General features: G+C 34.2%; 1 protein-coding gene across 1 annotated transcript; it reads right to left on the reverse strand.

Moving 5' to 3' along the window:
- Positions 1-2,516: 2,516 nt before the first annotated feature.
- LOC138308955 (uncharacterized) lies at positions 2,517-13,936 on the reverse strand. The gene is made up of 12 exons (XM_069250015.1): positions 13,769-13,936; positions 11,888-12,006; positions 9,344-9,484; positions 8,717-8,787; positions 7,740-7,841; positions 7,180-7,252; positions 6,938-7,034; positions 6,275-6,440; positions 5,565-5,701; positions 4,977-5,137; positions 4,368-4,484; positions 2,517-3,760 (listed from the first exon to the last, which is right to left on the reverse strand). The coding sequence occupies exons 1-12, from the start codon at positions 13,905-13,907 to the stop codon at positions 3,095-3,097; spliced, it is 1,989 nt and encodes a 662-aa protein (XP_069106116.1). The 5' UTR covers positions 13,908-13,936; the 3' UTR covers positions 2,517-3,094.
- Between the last annotated feature and the right edge of the window lie 139 nt (positions 13,937-14,075).

Consider the following 14,075-nt stretch of genomic DNA (forward strand, 5'->3'; position numbering starts at 1 on the left):
CATCCCTGGATTATGTGATAGTAAAACTTTATCAAAAACATTTCAGGAGAGTTTAAGCCAACCAGTTACCGTTATTGGATTCTTCATAACAAAATATCTTTACAGTCTTGTTACACGCACAGCCGTCCGTGTATGACATAGACCAGGGGATGCTGTTACAGTAGTGATAGTAACCCCTGAAGTATCAAGGAGGAAGCAATCGTGTCTTAAAGACGATTTGTGATGCGGTAACAAGTGTCTCGACTTGTGTCGTAACTTGATAGTTTTCATTAAAGATGCTCCACCGCTGACAAATGGTATTTTTGCACTATCAAAAACACGAACAGACGATTTAGTATTTTTCTTCAGTTACAAAAGTTACTTACTTTACACCATTACCACCATTGAAAAGTTTGAGCTTCTAATTTTTCTTCAAGTTAAAAATATGAAAAATAATTAATTGCATCCCGAAAAAAATCCGTGTCACTATATCCTATATGGAATGAAGTACTGATTGCACATGCACCAAAGGCGAAATAAATTATTTTATATTATTTTTTGTGTTAATTAGAAATATATATACATGATCAAACACCAATTATTGTTCAACTGATGAATATCATTTATGCTCTGTCGGCGGTGGAGCATCTTTAACTATGGCGAGAGCGATTTACACTCCAACATGAAATGTCCATGTGTGTCTCGGGGTATTCCGTACACAATAGCAGTAGGCCGGTTGCGTTTCAACATCAATATTCCAAGGACAACTGGCCGAGAAAAGATATGTGCTACCCAGTAGGTCTTGGTATTTATTTTAACTTTGGATTTCTATACAGGAATAAAACTTCCAGAAGATCAGTTTAGCAGATCATATATATATATATTAGCCACTTCGCTACACCAACTGCTGTGTATTTCGGTATTTGCCAGTGATACATGTCAGATTGCTGTGTTCCATTGAGGTGAGCCTAGTATGAGCAGATCCAAACGTCAAATGGTGATGTCCCTGTCGGTGTGGATACTGCTGCATCTGCAGTGAGAGGATCTGCTTCAGAATTGACTTTTCAGTGGAAACAGGACCTTTCTCATTACTGATCGTAGATCAGAATTGGAATGACGTACCGTTGTTGTCAAGATGTGCAGACTTAAGGTAGTCATTAGGTTTAACCCGATTTAACCACAGGTTTTCATTTCTAATATAAGTATAAGTATAATAATATAATACTTTACTTATATTAGAATAAGTATTATACTTATATTAGAAACAAACACCTGTGATTTAACCAAGTAGACCAGTGACCATCAAAATGTAGAGCGTTGCTTTTCCCTATGTATGTATTGTGATTGAGTCATAAGTTGGCATATTTCCTTGTATTCTTTTGTCGTTATATTTTGCGCTGACGTGGTGATAATGGCAGACATGTAAACACTTAAAATCAAACGTTGACACTCTATTCTCTAGACTTCTATGGAGACATTTTTTGATATTATGCGAGATATCTACTTACTCAAGGGGTTCCTTGAGTAAGTAGGGGTTCCTTGAGTAAGTAGATATCAAATTCAAGTTGCTTAACCTTTGACAAGTGGATGTCACGGTAGCGCTGAAATTCTTTATACTGTACTAGTTTCGTGTGAACGACAGTATTTCTCAAATGTGCCTATGGTTGTCTGTTTGTGTGTAGGCAATATTTGTTTATATGACTTCTCTCGTCTTTAGATTTGCTATTACTGACAAGGCCTCATTTAAAGTATTCAGTCTATTTGACTCATGTTACTTTGAATGAAGGTCAAGGTCAATCATTTGAACAAACTTGGTAGCCCTCCATCCCATAGGTCTAATGTAAGTATCCTATAAATCACTTAACTATTTGAGATTAATTGATCCAATATAACCTCCAATGAAAATTTTAGACAAACGTGGTAGCCCTTCATTCCAGCACGCCACCAGCTTATAAACATGGCATTTATTTGACTTGGGTGACAGACCATAGATAGGTAAGGTACTTGGTAGTTAGTCCTTCATACCAATATGCTACAGGCTCAATATCTGGTATCATAGTTTTGAAAAGCTGTGGAAAGCTATACTAGGTTTATATATATATTGAAAGGGGAGTAACTCTGATAGATTTATATAGTGTTAAAAGCATGCTTCTTTGGCTCAAAAGGTAAAGTCGAAGATTTCCAAGTCAAAGATCCAGGTTTGACCCCTGGTCGACCACTCAATAGGAATCATGCGTACTTTACCTTATTAGACAGTGAATTAGAACTGGTATAATATTTTTACATGGGGAATTTTTTTGAATAGCTAAATGTTAGTGGAGTATGATTAACAAATGTACTCATTTAAAATTGTTGTATTTGTTCATATGGACATATTTTTACCTGGTAAAGTGAAACCTGACTATACAAACACTTTGTGGGACCAAGTAAATGTGTCGAATATTACAGGGTAAAGTCAGTGGTCGGTAACGTCAGGTTTCTCTGTATATAAATCTCAACCCCTCTAAATCCTTCAACAGTGACAAGAAATCACAAGGTCATTATCTGCACTTTTTATTGTGATTGTTTGTCATTTGTCAACATAATCAAAATGGAAATGATGAGACAATGAACAATAGATGCCCAGATGGTACGTTATTGCTCCAGAGCTTCTGTATATTGTGGTCTAAAGCAACCATAAAAATATATACATCCTACATAAAACTCATTAATTTCCCAATCATTCTCATAAAATTTACTCCTCAATTTAAATTAAAATCTCACAAAATAAAGCTAATTCATCTACAGTGTTAACCTCCTGAATATATATAAATACCAGTAAAATTTACAATCCAGCGTAAATGTCCTTGAATTTTACACAGAAAGGTATAAACCAATGATAGTTTCACACAGCACTTACCAACTATAATAATAACATCTCTATATATAGCTTGTAAAACAATATTACAGTAAAATGAAAACATTAAAAAATACAAAATACATTTTCTCTGTGTTAATGCATCATATTGGTTGAGGTTTGTTACCCTGCAGTGTAAAGAACAATGGCATTTATCAGCCCGTGAATGCAACATTCGTAACACGTAAGACAGTCATGGTGGCTAAGAAACTACAGACATCAAGACACACACTGGGAGGTTTCTGGCGGCATGTCAAACTCATAGTCGGTCTCCTGACAGTCGTCAGACACAACCTCTCTGACCTTTGAACCCTGACCCTCCCTGACATTTGACCCCCGACTAGCGTGGGTGTCACATATACTCAGTTTATGCATACCGTCCATTGGTTCAGTCCCCTGATTCGTGAGGACTGATTGGCTATCATACACACATACATTATCGGTTTCCGTTGGCTTGAGCGTTGGTTCTGGTCCTATTATACAAGCAGTGTCCGATTTACCACAATCTGTATCACTGGTAGTGTCCTTATCCTGCACTGACGTGGAAACGCCGTCGGATAAGTCTCCCTCTGAATGAGCTTGCTCTGTAGAATCAGAATTAGAATTACTACGGCCTAGTGTATCCTCTGAAACCTCCGACATTGTTTCAGACACCGTTTCCTCACTTGACAACTTCACTAATTCATCTAGAAAAGTGAATGGCAGCTCGGTTGGGTTTTCTGTGCTCTCTGTGTTACTAGCCTGACGAGACATCTCGCACATTCCACTCTCTGTCAGGGATATGCCCGCGTCACTGGTTGACACCCCGGCGTCACTGGTGTGGTGTTCCTCGATAGCTGGGGTGACGATGGACTGACTCGGCTGGCAACCATTCTTATAAAAGTCCTACAACAGTTACAGATATGGGGTAAACTGGCTTTAGGAAAATGAAATCATTATCACATTGATGTTGCCATGGCCGTTGTATTTATATAAATAAATCAGTATTAAGTACATTCTATAAAACAAGATCAGGCCCTGATTTCTCAAATCAAACTGAAGTAAAAAACTGACTTAAGTCCATTTTTTCATATAAGTTACATAGGAGAAAAACTTGAGTTTTGACTAAAGTCTGCACTTTTGTTTTGAGAAATCAAAGCCAGATACTATATATATATATATATATATATAAAAAAAATTAATAATGTAACTTTCGCTTGTTATTCTCGTTGTCAAGATAAACTAAATTACATCAAATGTCCTTAAATCTTTGACAGTCTGAATATAATTTGCTAACTTTCAAAGTGACAAATTGAAATAAGAATCAGATTTAAATTCACTGGTTAATAAACTGAACGGACAGTTTTATGAAGGGAGGTAATTCATTATAATATATATTTCTCCACCCTTCATTTTTTCTTATGAATAATTTTTCTTTAATATGGCCTCACATTTCTGGTGGGTAACTAGATTACTAGTTGTCAATTATCCACAAAACGTATGTAAAATTTACCTTTCGAGCTTGCAGCTGCTCCATAGAGGCTGGAATTTCGGAATGATTAGAAGGTGCATTCAAGTTTAAGGAGGCGAACTGTGAAAATATCTGAGGCGTGTGGGTAATAGGCTTTGTCTGAAAATCAACACAAAAATATAAAAAATATTTTGTAATTGGAGATCTAAGCTACAGTACCACAGTGTACATTACCATATAGTTTTACAATAAATTACATTTTACTAAAAACCAACTTTTTTCGCAGTGACTTTATTTCACGCTTTCACACGAAACTTTTCAAAAAAATTTAACATTAAATGCAATGAAGACTTCTTTGTTTCTACTTTGTCGGGGCACAGTCTTGGGAATAACAAGTGCCTCTATGGGTATGCTCCCCGAAAAGTCTGCCAAATCAAGTCTAGTACTCTACACAAGTATAACATAGCTTTAAAACCCGCTATAACCTCTAGATCTATAAAGATTGAAGAAGTAATCAGGTGAACGGAGTTCGCTCTGTTTTTCTAAGAGTGATAAACACCCTCGAAAGAATAATGAAGCTGCGCACGCATTTTTCATGGTTCCGGTACTAACAGAATGAAGACAGAATAAACATTTGTAATTACTACTTACAACAGATGAGAGACGTTTGCCCTTCTTACTCGGCCGTCGTTTCCCTGATCGACGCCCTGTCCCCGGATACTCGGAATCATCCTCCGTCTTACGTTTGAGTACATACATTCCTTCTTCCAGCTCTGCTGCAAGCTCAACTGAACAGTTTGATGAGGACAAATCTGGGAGACACAAGACAGTAAATTATTATCAAGTCTATTAGTTTTAATTTAAGTATTTGGTTTCCTCCCTTTTAGTTAACTCTTGGATCATGTTTAATGCTTTCTTGTTTTTACGATGAATGTTATCTGATAATCTATTCTACCTACCATATTACACCACATATAAGACCCCTCCCACAAATAAGACCCCCACCTAGTTTGACATATATCCGGACTTTGGGGGGATGTCTAAAGACCCCCCTCCACCTATTTTTCTATTTACTAGAGGATGGATTATTGGATTTGAGCAAAAAATTCCCAAACCCAACATGGCAACGTCATAGATCGATGTTATAAGGCTGGTTGTCCGTAGAATATGATAATATATAGGGACCAATCTTAGCTGAAGTTTCTATCATCTGTATGTTCAGTATCTGTTGGTACTCACTGAGACTCTTGCCTACAGGTGGTTCGTCCTGCGGCTGGTCGTCCGATGTCTGTATGTATTTCTGTAGATAATACATCAGAGTGTTGCACAGATTGATCTCGTCTGTGTAAGGTTCTCTCTGTAGTGTGTACTCCTCCCTGTAACAATCACTTCCATTAGTAATAATTTAATATTCTAATTCACTCTCGTTAGTACAGTAAGTAATTTTAATTCAAATATTTACCAAGTAATACAGGGGATTTGAGATCATTTGACATGAGTTTTGTGACGTCATAATCACCGGAAGGTGGAACTAATAGATGGTAAAACGTTCTTTACTTATGTCGTTTTGGGATCTCAAAACCCCATTATTGATTGAATATTCTAAATTTTTCATTAGATTTTAAAAAGTCTTTTTGTTATAGACTCAATGATGATTTCAATAAATTAAAAACTAAGGAAAATTTTGCCAAAGATGCATTCAGATTTATATTCACTGGTTGTTATGATATGAAATATGAGACACTTTACTAACCATATTAGCATCAAGTTTTTTTCTCTAAATTTTAGTGATTTTTTTCAGCTTCTCAATCCACTAAATTTCAAGGTTTTCAGTTATTGTGGTTCTGTTGACTTCAAGTTTGACTATCTAAAAAGTTCTCATTTTTGTGTCCTTTGTATCATTTCAATGTCAGACTAGATCTTTACCTATACCTGTCTAAGTTACTTACAGTGATTTCTGGAATGCCTCCATTTGAGAACATGGCTCTTCCTTTTTCTTAACAATCTCTTTTCTTTTTTGTCGTCGACTTTCCTCTTTCACCTCAACATAGTCTTTCTCCTGTTGCTTAAAATCTTGTATCATGCGTCGTTTCATATCATACAGGTTGTCCAGCTCTGAAAAATGTTAAACAGGTTATTATATTATCATAACTAATTAAGTTCACAAATATTGACACAATTTCAATCAAACTGATTAAGTGGAGGGCTATTTCTTCTGATGCAGTCTTCCTTAGTATCCTTGATTTGTGGAATTTGCATCCCCTTTTCCTGACAAAGTGTAGGCAAAGTTCATAGGTTAAAGGTAAAAAACATGTTTTTATAACTAAACAGGAGTCTAAATTAGGGACCTAAAACTCTAGTTAGTAAGAGAAGACTAGAAACAAAAGTATAAATGAACAATCTATGGACAAAACATGTTGACCAAATATGCCATTTTTTCAGAAAAGTGAAGATGTAAAGATATGACAACAATACATGCAGGGATTGAATGCATGGAACATTTGAGTCATTAGAAAACAAACCATAATACATAGTTCTAATACTAGCTTGATTACACAACTTTAAGAGTACAGAAGGTAGGAGCAATTTGATTTCTTCTATCCCAGTTGTACCTTTCTTCAGGGAGTCCTTTCGGAATTTCTTCTTTTGTACTGCCTCCTTATGCTCCTCTTCCTTCCGACGAAGCTGGTTAACAAACTTCTGAGAATTCTGTGGATAATGAAAGCAAAATAAAAGTCATTCTTTATATTTTTTAATATAAGTTTTCTTATTTCAGTGAAAATCAAATGAAAATCTCTTAAAACGTTTTGTCCTCCAAAAGCAACAGTTCTTGGATATTTGTATGTTCACTTACATCTCTTTCTTCCCGCAGACGCTTCTGTTTGCTGCGCATGTCATCATTCTCTTTCTTCACAGCTTGAAAATCTCTTTAACAAAAGAATACAGAAATGTTTGTACATTTTATATAAATGTGTATACTTTTTATACATTTGTACTTTTTACAACATTTCCGAAAATCAATGTGTGTAAGCAATGCTAAGCGTAAGAAATAGTTTTTCATAGAAATGTTTGTACTTTTTATATCATTTCCGAAAATTGATGGGTATTTTGCATTGCTTATTGCAAGAAATAGTTTTCTGTGAATGAAGACTTCAGACAACTGATATAAAAACTCAAAAACTCAAAATTAAGACCACAATACTATAAATACTATTTTCATGACAATATTTTTTTCTAATAGACTAGGATACAACTGTCAATATTGTTTTATAAGTGTTTCTTTCCTTACCAAGACCCAAAAGTTTTGAAATGAAGTGGTAGCCTTCTTGATGCTGCATCATTTTTTCAGAAATGACCACCAGTTTACTTTTCTAATGTTTACCACTTCACTCTCAAACTAAATGCCAAGCTTACCGTAAAACTTTCTTTGAGCGCTTCAGGCTATTGATTTCACTGACGATTTTCTTTTCTTCAGACAGTTTAAAATTCTGATTCTTAAGTAGAGAATCAAGTCTCCTGCAACAAAATCAATGCTTGTTAAAACTTAAATTGAAACTTTGATCAGGAAATGTGGCAATAGGTGAGCTAAGAAGATCCCGTTGGAACCCGCCGTGGGCCCAAATGAATACAGAGGCCTTACTAGGGATCCAATTAACTACGTAAAAAGAGTCTGACACGGTAGTGTCTTCCAGTAAACTGATTAAGTACAGGAGCCGTATTTTGTATATTGATAGTACCGTATTCGACCCAAAAAGCGCCCATGGCATTTAAAAAATTGAAAAAGTGCTACTAAGACAAAGTTATTACAAATTTATACAGTTTTGTGTAGATTTGGTCTTTATTTATGGCTGGGCAATTGAAATAAAGGTCTCTAAAATGGGGAGGGGCGCTTATAGGGACATGGACGCTTATTGGGTCGAATATGGTAATGAAGCCGTCATCAGAACCAATCACAATTGAATCATGTCAACAACACTATGAATACCGGAAGGAACTACCACGTTAGACTAGCTCTTTTTACATATTTAATTGACAATGTTCAATTTTGAATTGAAACATACAATTCATATCAAAACATAACAAACATGAAGTAAAATGCTAAATTACTAATTCTGAAGCAAATCAGTTTGTAAATACCAATCAGAATTAAACAGTTGTGTAGGTAACTTAATATGATGAAATAGCAATTTAAGAAATTTTACATTCCACATTAGTGAAAGTTTATTAATTATAAACAATGAAGAATTAATTATTTCTTTCTTAACAAAATGATATATAATTAATTATATGAACCTTAGACCAGTTATTGATAAATAATCATCTATCTATCAATTAATTAATTCAGTAATTGATAAGATAGCTGATTAGTTAATGAACACAAAATTTCTTACGTGATAGAATGGTCGATTCGGTCCTCAGTCTTGTAGTGTAGAGAAGATTGTAGTCTGTCCAGTTCAGCTTTCTGTAGATAACAAAATCAATTGATAAATTTCAAATCTTAAATCAGAATAATACATGTAATAGCATTTTCTGATAAGGATACTAACTTTAAACTTTCTTAATTGATTGATTGATGTACAATAAATAGACATATAAATCTAAATCGTACACAGCCAATATTTCCTAACCTGACATTGACGATTTGTTCTGAAATTGACCACAATTTCTCTTAAAATTTGACCTGAATTTATCTTAACCTGAAATTGACCAGAATTCACAAATTCAGTTTAGGAAATATTGGCTGTGTATTATACTTAATTAGTATTTTATATTATGGATATTAATAAGTTTTAATTTATTACAATCGTTACACACACATTTATTACTATGAACAAGAACTCAATTTTAAATAGGAACAAGTGACAAAGTTTGAACTTGTAAAATTTTAGAATCCACGAAAATTGAGCCCAACGAAAATAAATGATTTCACAGTATATTCATTGTTACCCTTGTTTTCAATTGATTGGTTCTTTGCCTACATGACTTTGCCTATTACAAGGCTTTGTTCGATAGGTTACCTTCTTTGATATGTCTGAGGTGAGGGTTTTTAGCTCCTGTTCAATATGTTTGAGTCGGTCAATATGGGAGCTCTTCTCAGACCTCATGGAACGAAGGCTGTTCTTGTGGGTGTCATCACTTAGGTGCTGTGTAATCGACCTCTGTGTAGTTGTCAAGGTAACAACCTCTCCATAGCAATGTCATTTGTATAGTGATATTATTTATAAAGTGATATCATTTGTGTAGTGATATTATTGGTACAGTGATATTATTGGTATAGTGATATTATTGGTATAGTGATATTATTAGTATAGTGATATTATTAGTACAGTGATATTATTGGTATAGTGATATTATTGGTATAGTGATATTATTGGTATAGTGATATTATTGGTATAGTGATATTATTGGTATACTAATATTATTTGTATAGTGGTATTATTTGTATAGTGATACTATTTGTACAGTGATATTATTGGTAAAGTGATATTATTTGTGAATAGTAATATTATTTGTATATTGATATTATTTGTATAGTGGTATTATTTGTATAGTGATACTATTTGTACAGTGATATTATTGGTAAAGTGATATTATTTGTGAATAGTAATATTATTTGTATATTGATATCATTTGTATAGTGATATTATTTGTACAGTGTTATTATTTGCATTGTGATATCATTTATATAGTGATATCATTTGTATAGTGATATCATTTATATAGTGATATTATTTGTACAGTGACATCATTTGTACCGTGATACAGTGGAACTTCCCAAAACCGAACCTTCTCAAAACCGATCACCTCTAGAAACCGAACATGGATGTCATGTACGGAATGAATTCCTATTTATTAATAGTATATAAAACTTCCCAAAACCGATCCCTCCCAATTCCGAATACCAGACCGATTTTGAGATAGGAATAGTCAAATGTAACTAAAATACACTTCCGAAAACCGGCCTTACCTGAGCGACACCGATAGATTGCATTGAGGTCTGATCAACCGACCGTGAAAGACACACGTACCTGTACCATAGTTGTTGCATGCCATGTCCTGGGGCATTTATACAGATGTGAAGGCTATAGGTACACGGTAATTATACCCGAGATGGTGGTGTAATTATTTAATCATGTCTATTGTTTAGATATTTAACGAAGGTCTACCACATGCACGCGGTTTGTTTACTGTAGGAAACAAGCAAAGCTAGTAATAAAGATAAGTTTCGTATTCAAATCACACGGATTTTTTATTTACATATGTAGTTGTCGGATAACGTATATTATCTTATGAAGAAGCCGAAGCCATGTATAGTTTTAGAAAGTCATTTTCATATAATGACCGGCATCGACTGATCATCGTGTAATTAGACCATACAATTTGATTCTTGACATAACCGGAAGCGATCGTAGTGTAGGTTAGTGCAGACGAGAACATCCCCAAGAACATTCACGCAACTTACTAACTAAACTAAGTTTATAAGCGGTAAAAAAGTCAAGATTCTTGTAATCTGTTCCTTTTTAAACGTATGATTCTCTCTTTTGTGATAAGATTCACATTAACAATCAATATCGGTCGGTTTTAACGAACACTAGCCATACATGCGATACACTAGTGTAAAAAAAAAAAACGACTTCCGATCGATTAAATCCGGATCGGTATTTGGTTCACTTCTCCAAACCGAACCCTCTCTAAACCGGCCGAAATTATGTGCACCGACCATGATCGGTTTCGGGAGGTTCCACTGTATTATTGGTACATTGATATTATTGGTATAGTGATATTATTTGTATCTATAGTGATATTATTTGCATTGTGATATCATTTATATAGTGATATTATTTGTAAAGTGATATTATTTGTAAAGTGATATTGTTTGTATATTGATATTATTTGTATAGCAATATTATTTTTATCTATAGATATAATTTGTATAGTGATATTATTTGTATAGTGATATCATATTTGTATAGTGATATCATATTTGTATAGTGATATCATATTTGTATAGTGATATTATTTGTATAGTGATATCATATTTGTATAGTGATATTATTTGTATAATGATATTACAGTAAAACCTGGTTAATAAGACCAATTATCTAGTGTACCAATTCAAATACTGTTCAACCTGTATTTAAAGACCACTTGGCTATAAAGACAATGCCTTTTCCACATCCCCTGGGTGGTCTTCATAGACAATGCCTTTTCCACATCCCCTGGGTGGTCTTCATAGACAGGTTTGACTGTACTTGCATTGTATTTTTGCATTTGATATGATTCAGTGAAGACTCTTCATACATTATTGGTTTTACTTGTATCTGGACCATATATCAATATTTTTTGGATTTCAGTGCGAGCTGTTTGCTAGTTATGACAGATAACTACCGGGACTAAGTGATACCATGGCATCATACCAAAAATATCTAGTAAATTATGTGGTACCCTACACCCTGTACAATATTCCAACTTTAGAAATTTGTTCATCATTAAGAGCACATTTTGAAGGCTCTAATGTAGAGTTGTGACATGTTTACAGCTGACACAGCAACAAAGGATACAAGCTCAGCTTCTTTCTCCTTGATAGTGTTTTGGAGGGCCTCAAGTTCTTCTTCATATCGTTTCTTGTTGGGAGGCCTAACCTTCCTTCCACTCGAGTCTAGGGATCCTGTTGATGACCCTACAACATGGTAAAACGAATTAGCCATATCTTAAATAGGACAACATAGTTCTCTTAACTAGAAAAATCTGTAAATTTCTAAGAGCTGACTATCATAGGTTAATAAATGCTATAAACATCTATTTAAATTCATATATGTTGACTTGTCAAAATAAATCTTTTTATGTATAATATAAATATTTTATATTTCAAAATTTCATATGAAAAAATAATGCATATATATACATATAATGTATAGAGCTAATCTTAAAGATGCTCCGCCGCCGAAAGAGCATAAGCGATACTCATCATTTGAACAATAATTGGTGTTTAATCATGTACATATGTCTAATCAACACAGAAATTTTATATAAAATGATTTATTTTGCTTCTGGTGCATGCACAATCTGATAAATCAGTACTTCATTCTATATAGGACATAGTGACATGGAATTTTTTTTTCTTTCCTTAAAGATGCTCCACCACTGACAAATAGTATATTTTCTCTACCAAAAACAGGAGCAGACGATTTAGTTTTTTTCTTCAGTTAAAAAAGTTACTTTCTTTACACCATTACCATCATTGAAAGTTTGAGCTCCTAATTTTACTTCAAGTTAAAAATATGAAAAATAATTTAATTGCATCCCAAAAAAAATGTGGCATTATGTCTTATATGGAATGAGGTACTGATAGCCCGTGCACCAAAATCAAATAAATTATGGTACTTTATATTTTATTTTGTGTTCATCAGATGCATATATGCATGATTAAACACCAATTAATTATTGTTAAAAAAATGAGTATTGTTTATGCTCTGTCGACGATGGAGAATCTTTAATGTTTTTGTAGAGCTACAAGGTGAAATTTATTATTTACCATACACACTGACACACGAACTACTAACGTAAAATGTTATGTGCACTCATAAATCTTTTAGGAATAAAAAGTAACTTAGCTTGTAATAAGATGTCAATCCCATATCATGAATACATGGAACTTCAATTTAAAGATTAATTTCAATTGGAAAAGCTATGATTGATGTAGGTACTCTTGTGCACTGTATATTGGCATGCTTTATCTAGCCATATACTTGGCATGGTTTATCTAGCCAGAGGTTTCTTTGGCATTGAGTATTACAGACAGTCATCAGAATGTCATGTGCACAGTCTGGTGTCAGGGTCAGAAGAAGCTCAGACTTGTACATGTGTTGTGAAATAAAAGCATGCCAATAGACAGTATAATGATCTATAAAATGAAGAATTATGGCTGAGTATGGATCGTAAATGTGTTACATCAGCAGTTTCTTGAATGGCTGCCAAATGAACAGCTAGAGACCATGTAAACAATTGTCTGTTTATAATATTGCTAGCCATTTGTCTGAGCAGGCCTGGGAAGATATATATAGCTAGCCTGTTTAAAAGTCTTCGAAAAGGGGTGTCAGTATGAAAAACACACCTTGCCATATTGTGCAATCCATATGGGATTCATGACATTAAATTTGTAACAAAATGATAAGAAACGATTAATAAAACTGCAAATTATACACGACATTTGGATTACATTTGATATTTTAGTTGCAAAATTGCATTCATATATTTTGTTTCAGTTAGTATACCATTATGGGCGTGATAATTGTGCAATGTGCATGAAACTTCTAGTATGTCACATCAAGTCATTTACGTATCCAATGACTCAGCTCGGAGGAAACACCCTCTCCTTAAAAATAACAATGTTACACACGTTTTACCTACAAAATAATGTTTGGGGTTTGTCTGCATCTTACCGAGAAGCTGGTTTTCTGTGTCCACAATGGTGGACTCGACAGAGTCCCCCATTTTGCACACATCAGAAATCACTGATCGTGTCTGCGTTGTCTCAAAATAAACCTCCCAACTTCCTGCCCGTAGACACACGTCAGGCATTGGGAGCCATGATGGATCTTTGCTCACATGACTATGACGTCACAAGTAGATGTGGGATTCAACATCCTCAAGGTCGCTTTCAAACGAGTATGCGTTCAATAAATTTCTCTAGATTTTATTAGTAATTTCTATGTGTTATAACTGGCACAATTGTTTGCTAATTGTTTT

The sequence above is a fragment of the Argopecten irradians genome, chromosome 15 (assembly GCF_041381155.1).
Source record: "Argopecten irradians isolate NY chromosome 15, Ai_NY, whole genome shotgun sequence".
NCBI classification, from domain to species: Eukaryota; Metazoa; Mollusca; class Bivalvia; order Pectinida; family Pectinidae; genus Argopecten; species Argopecten irradians.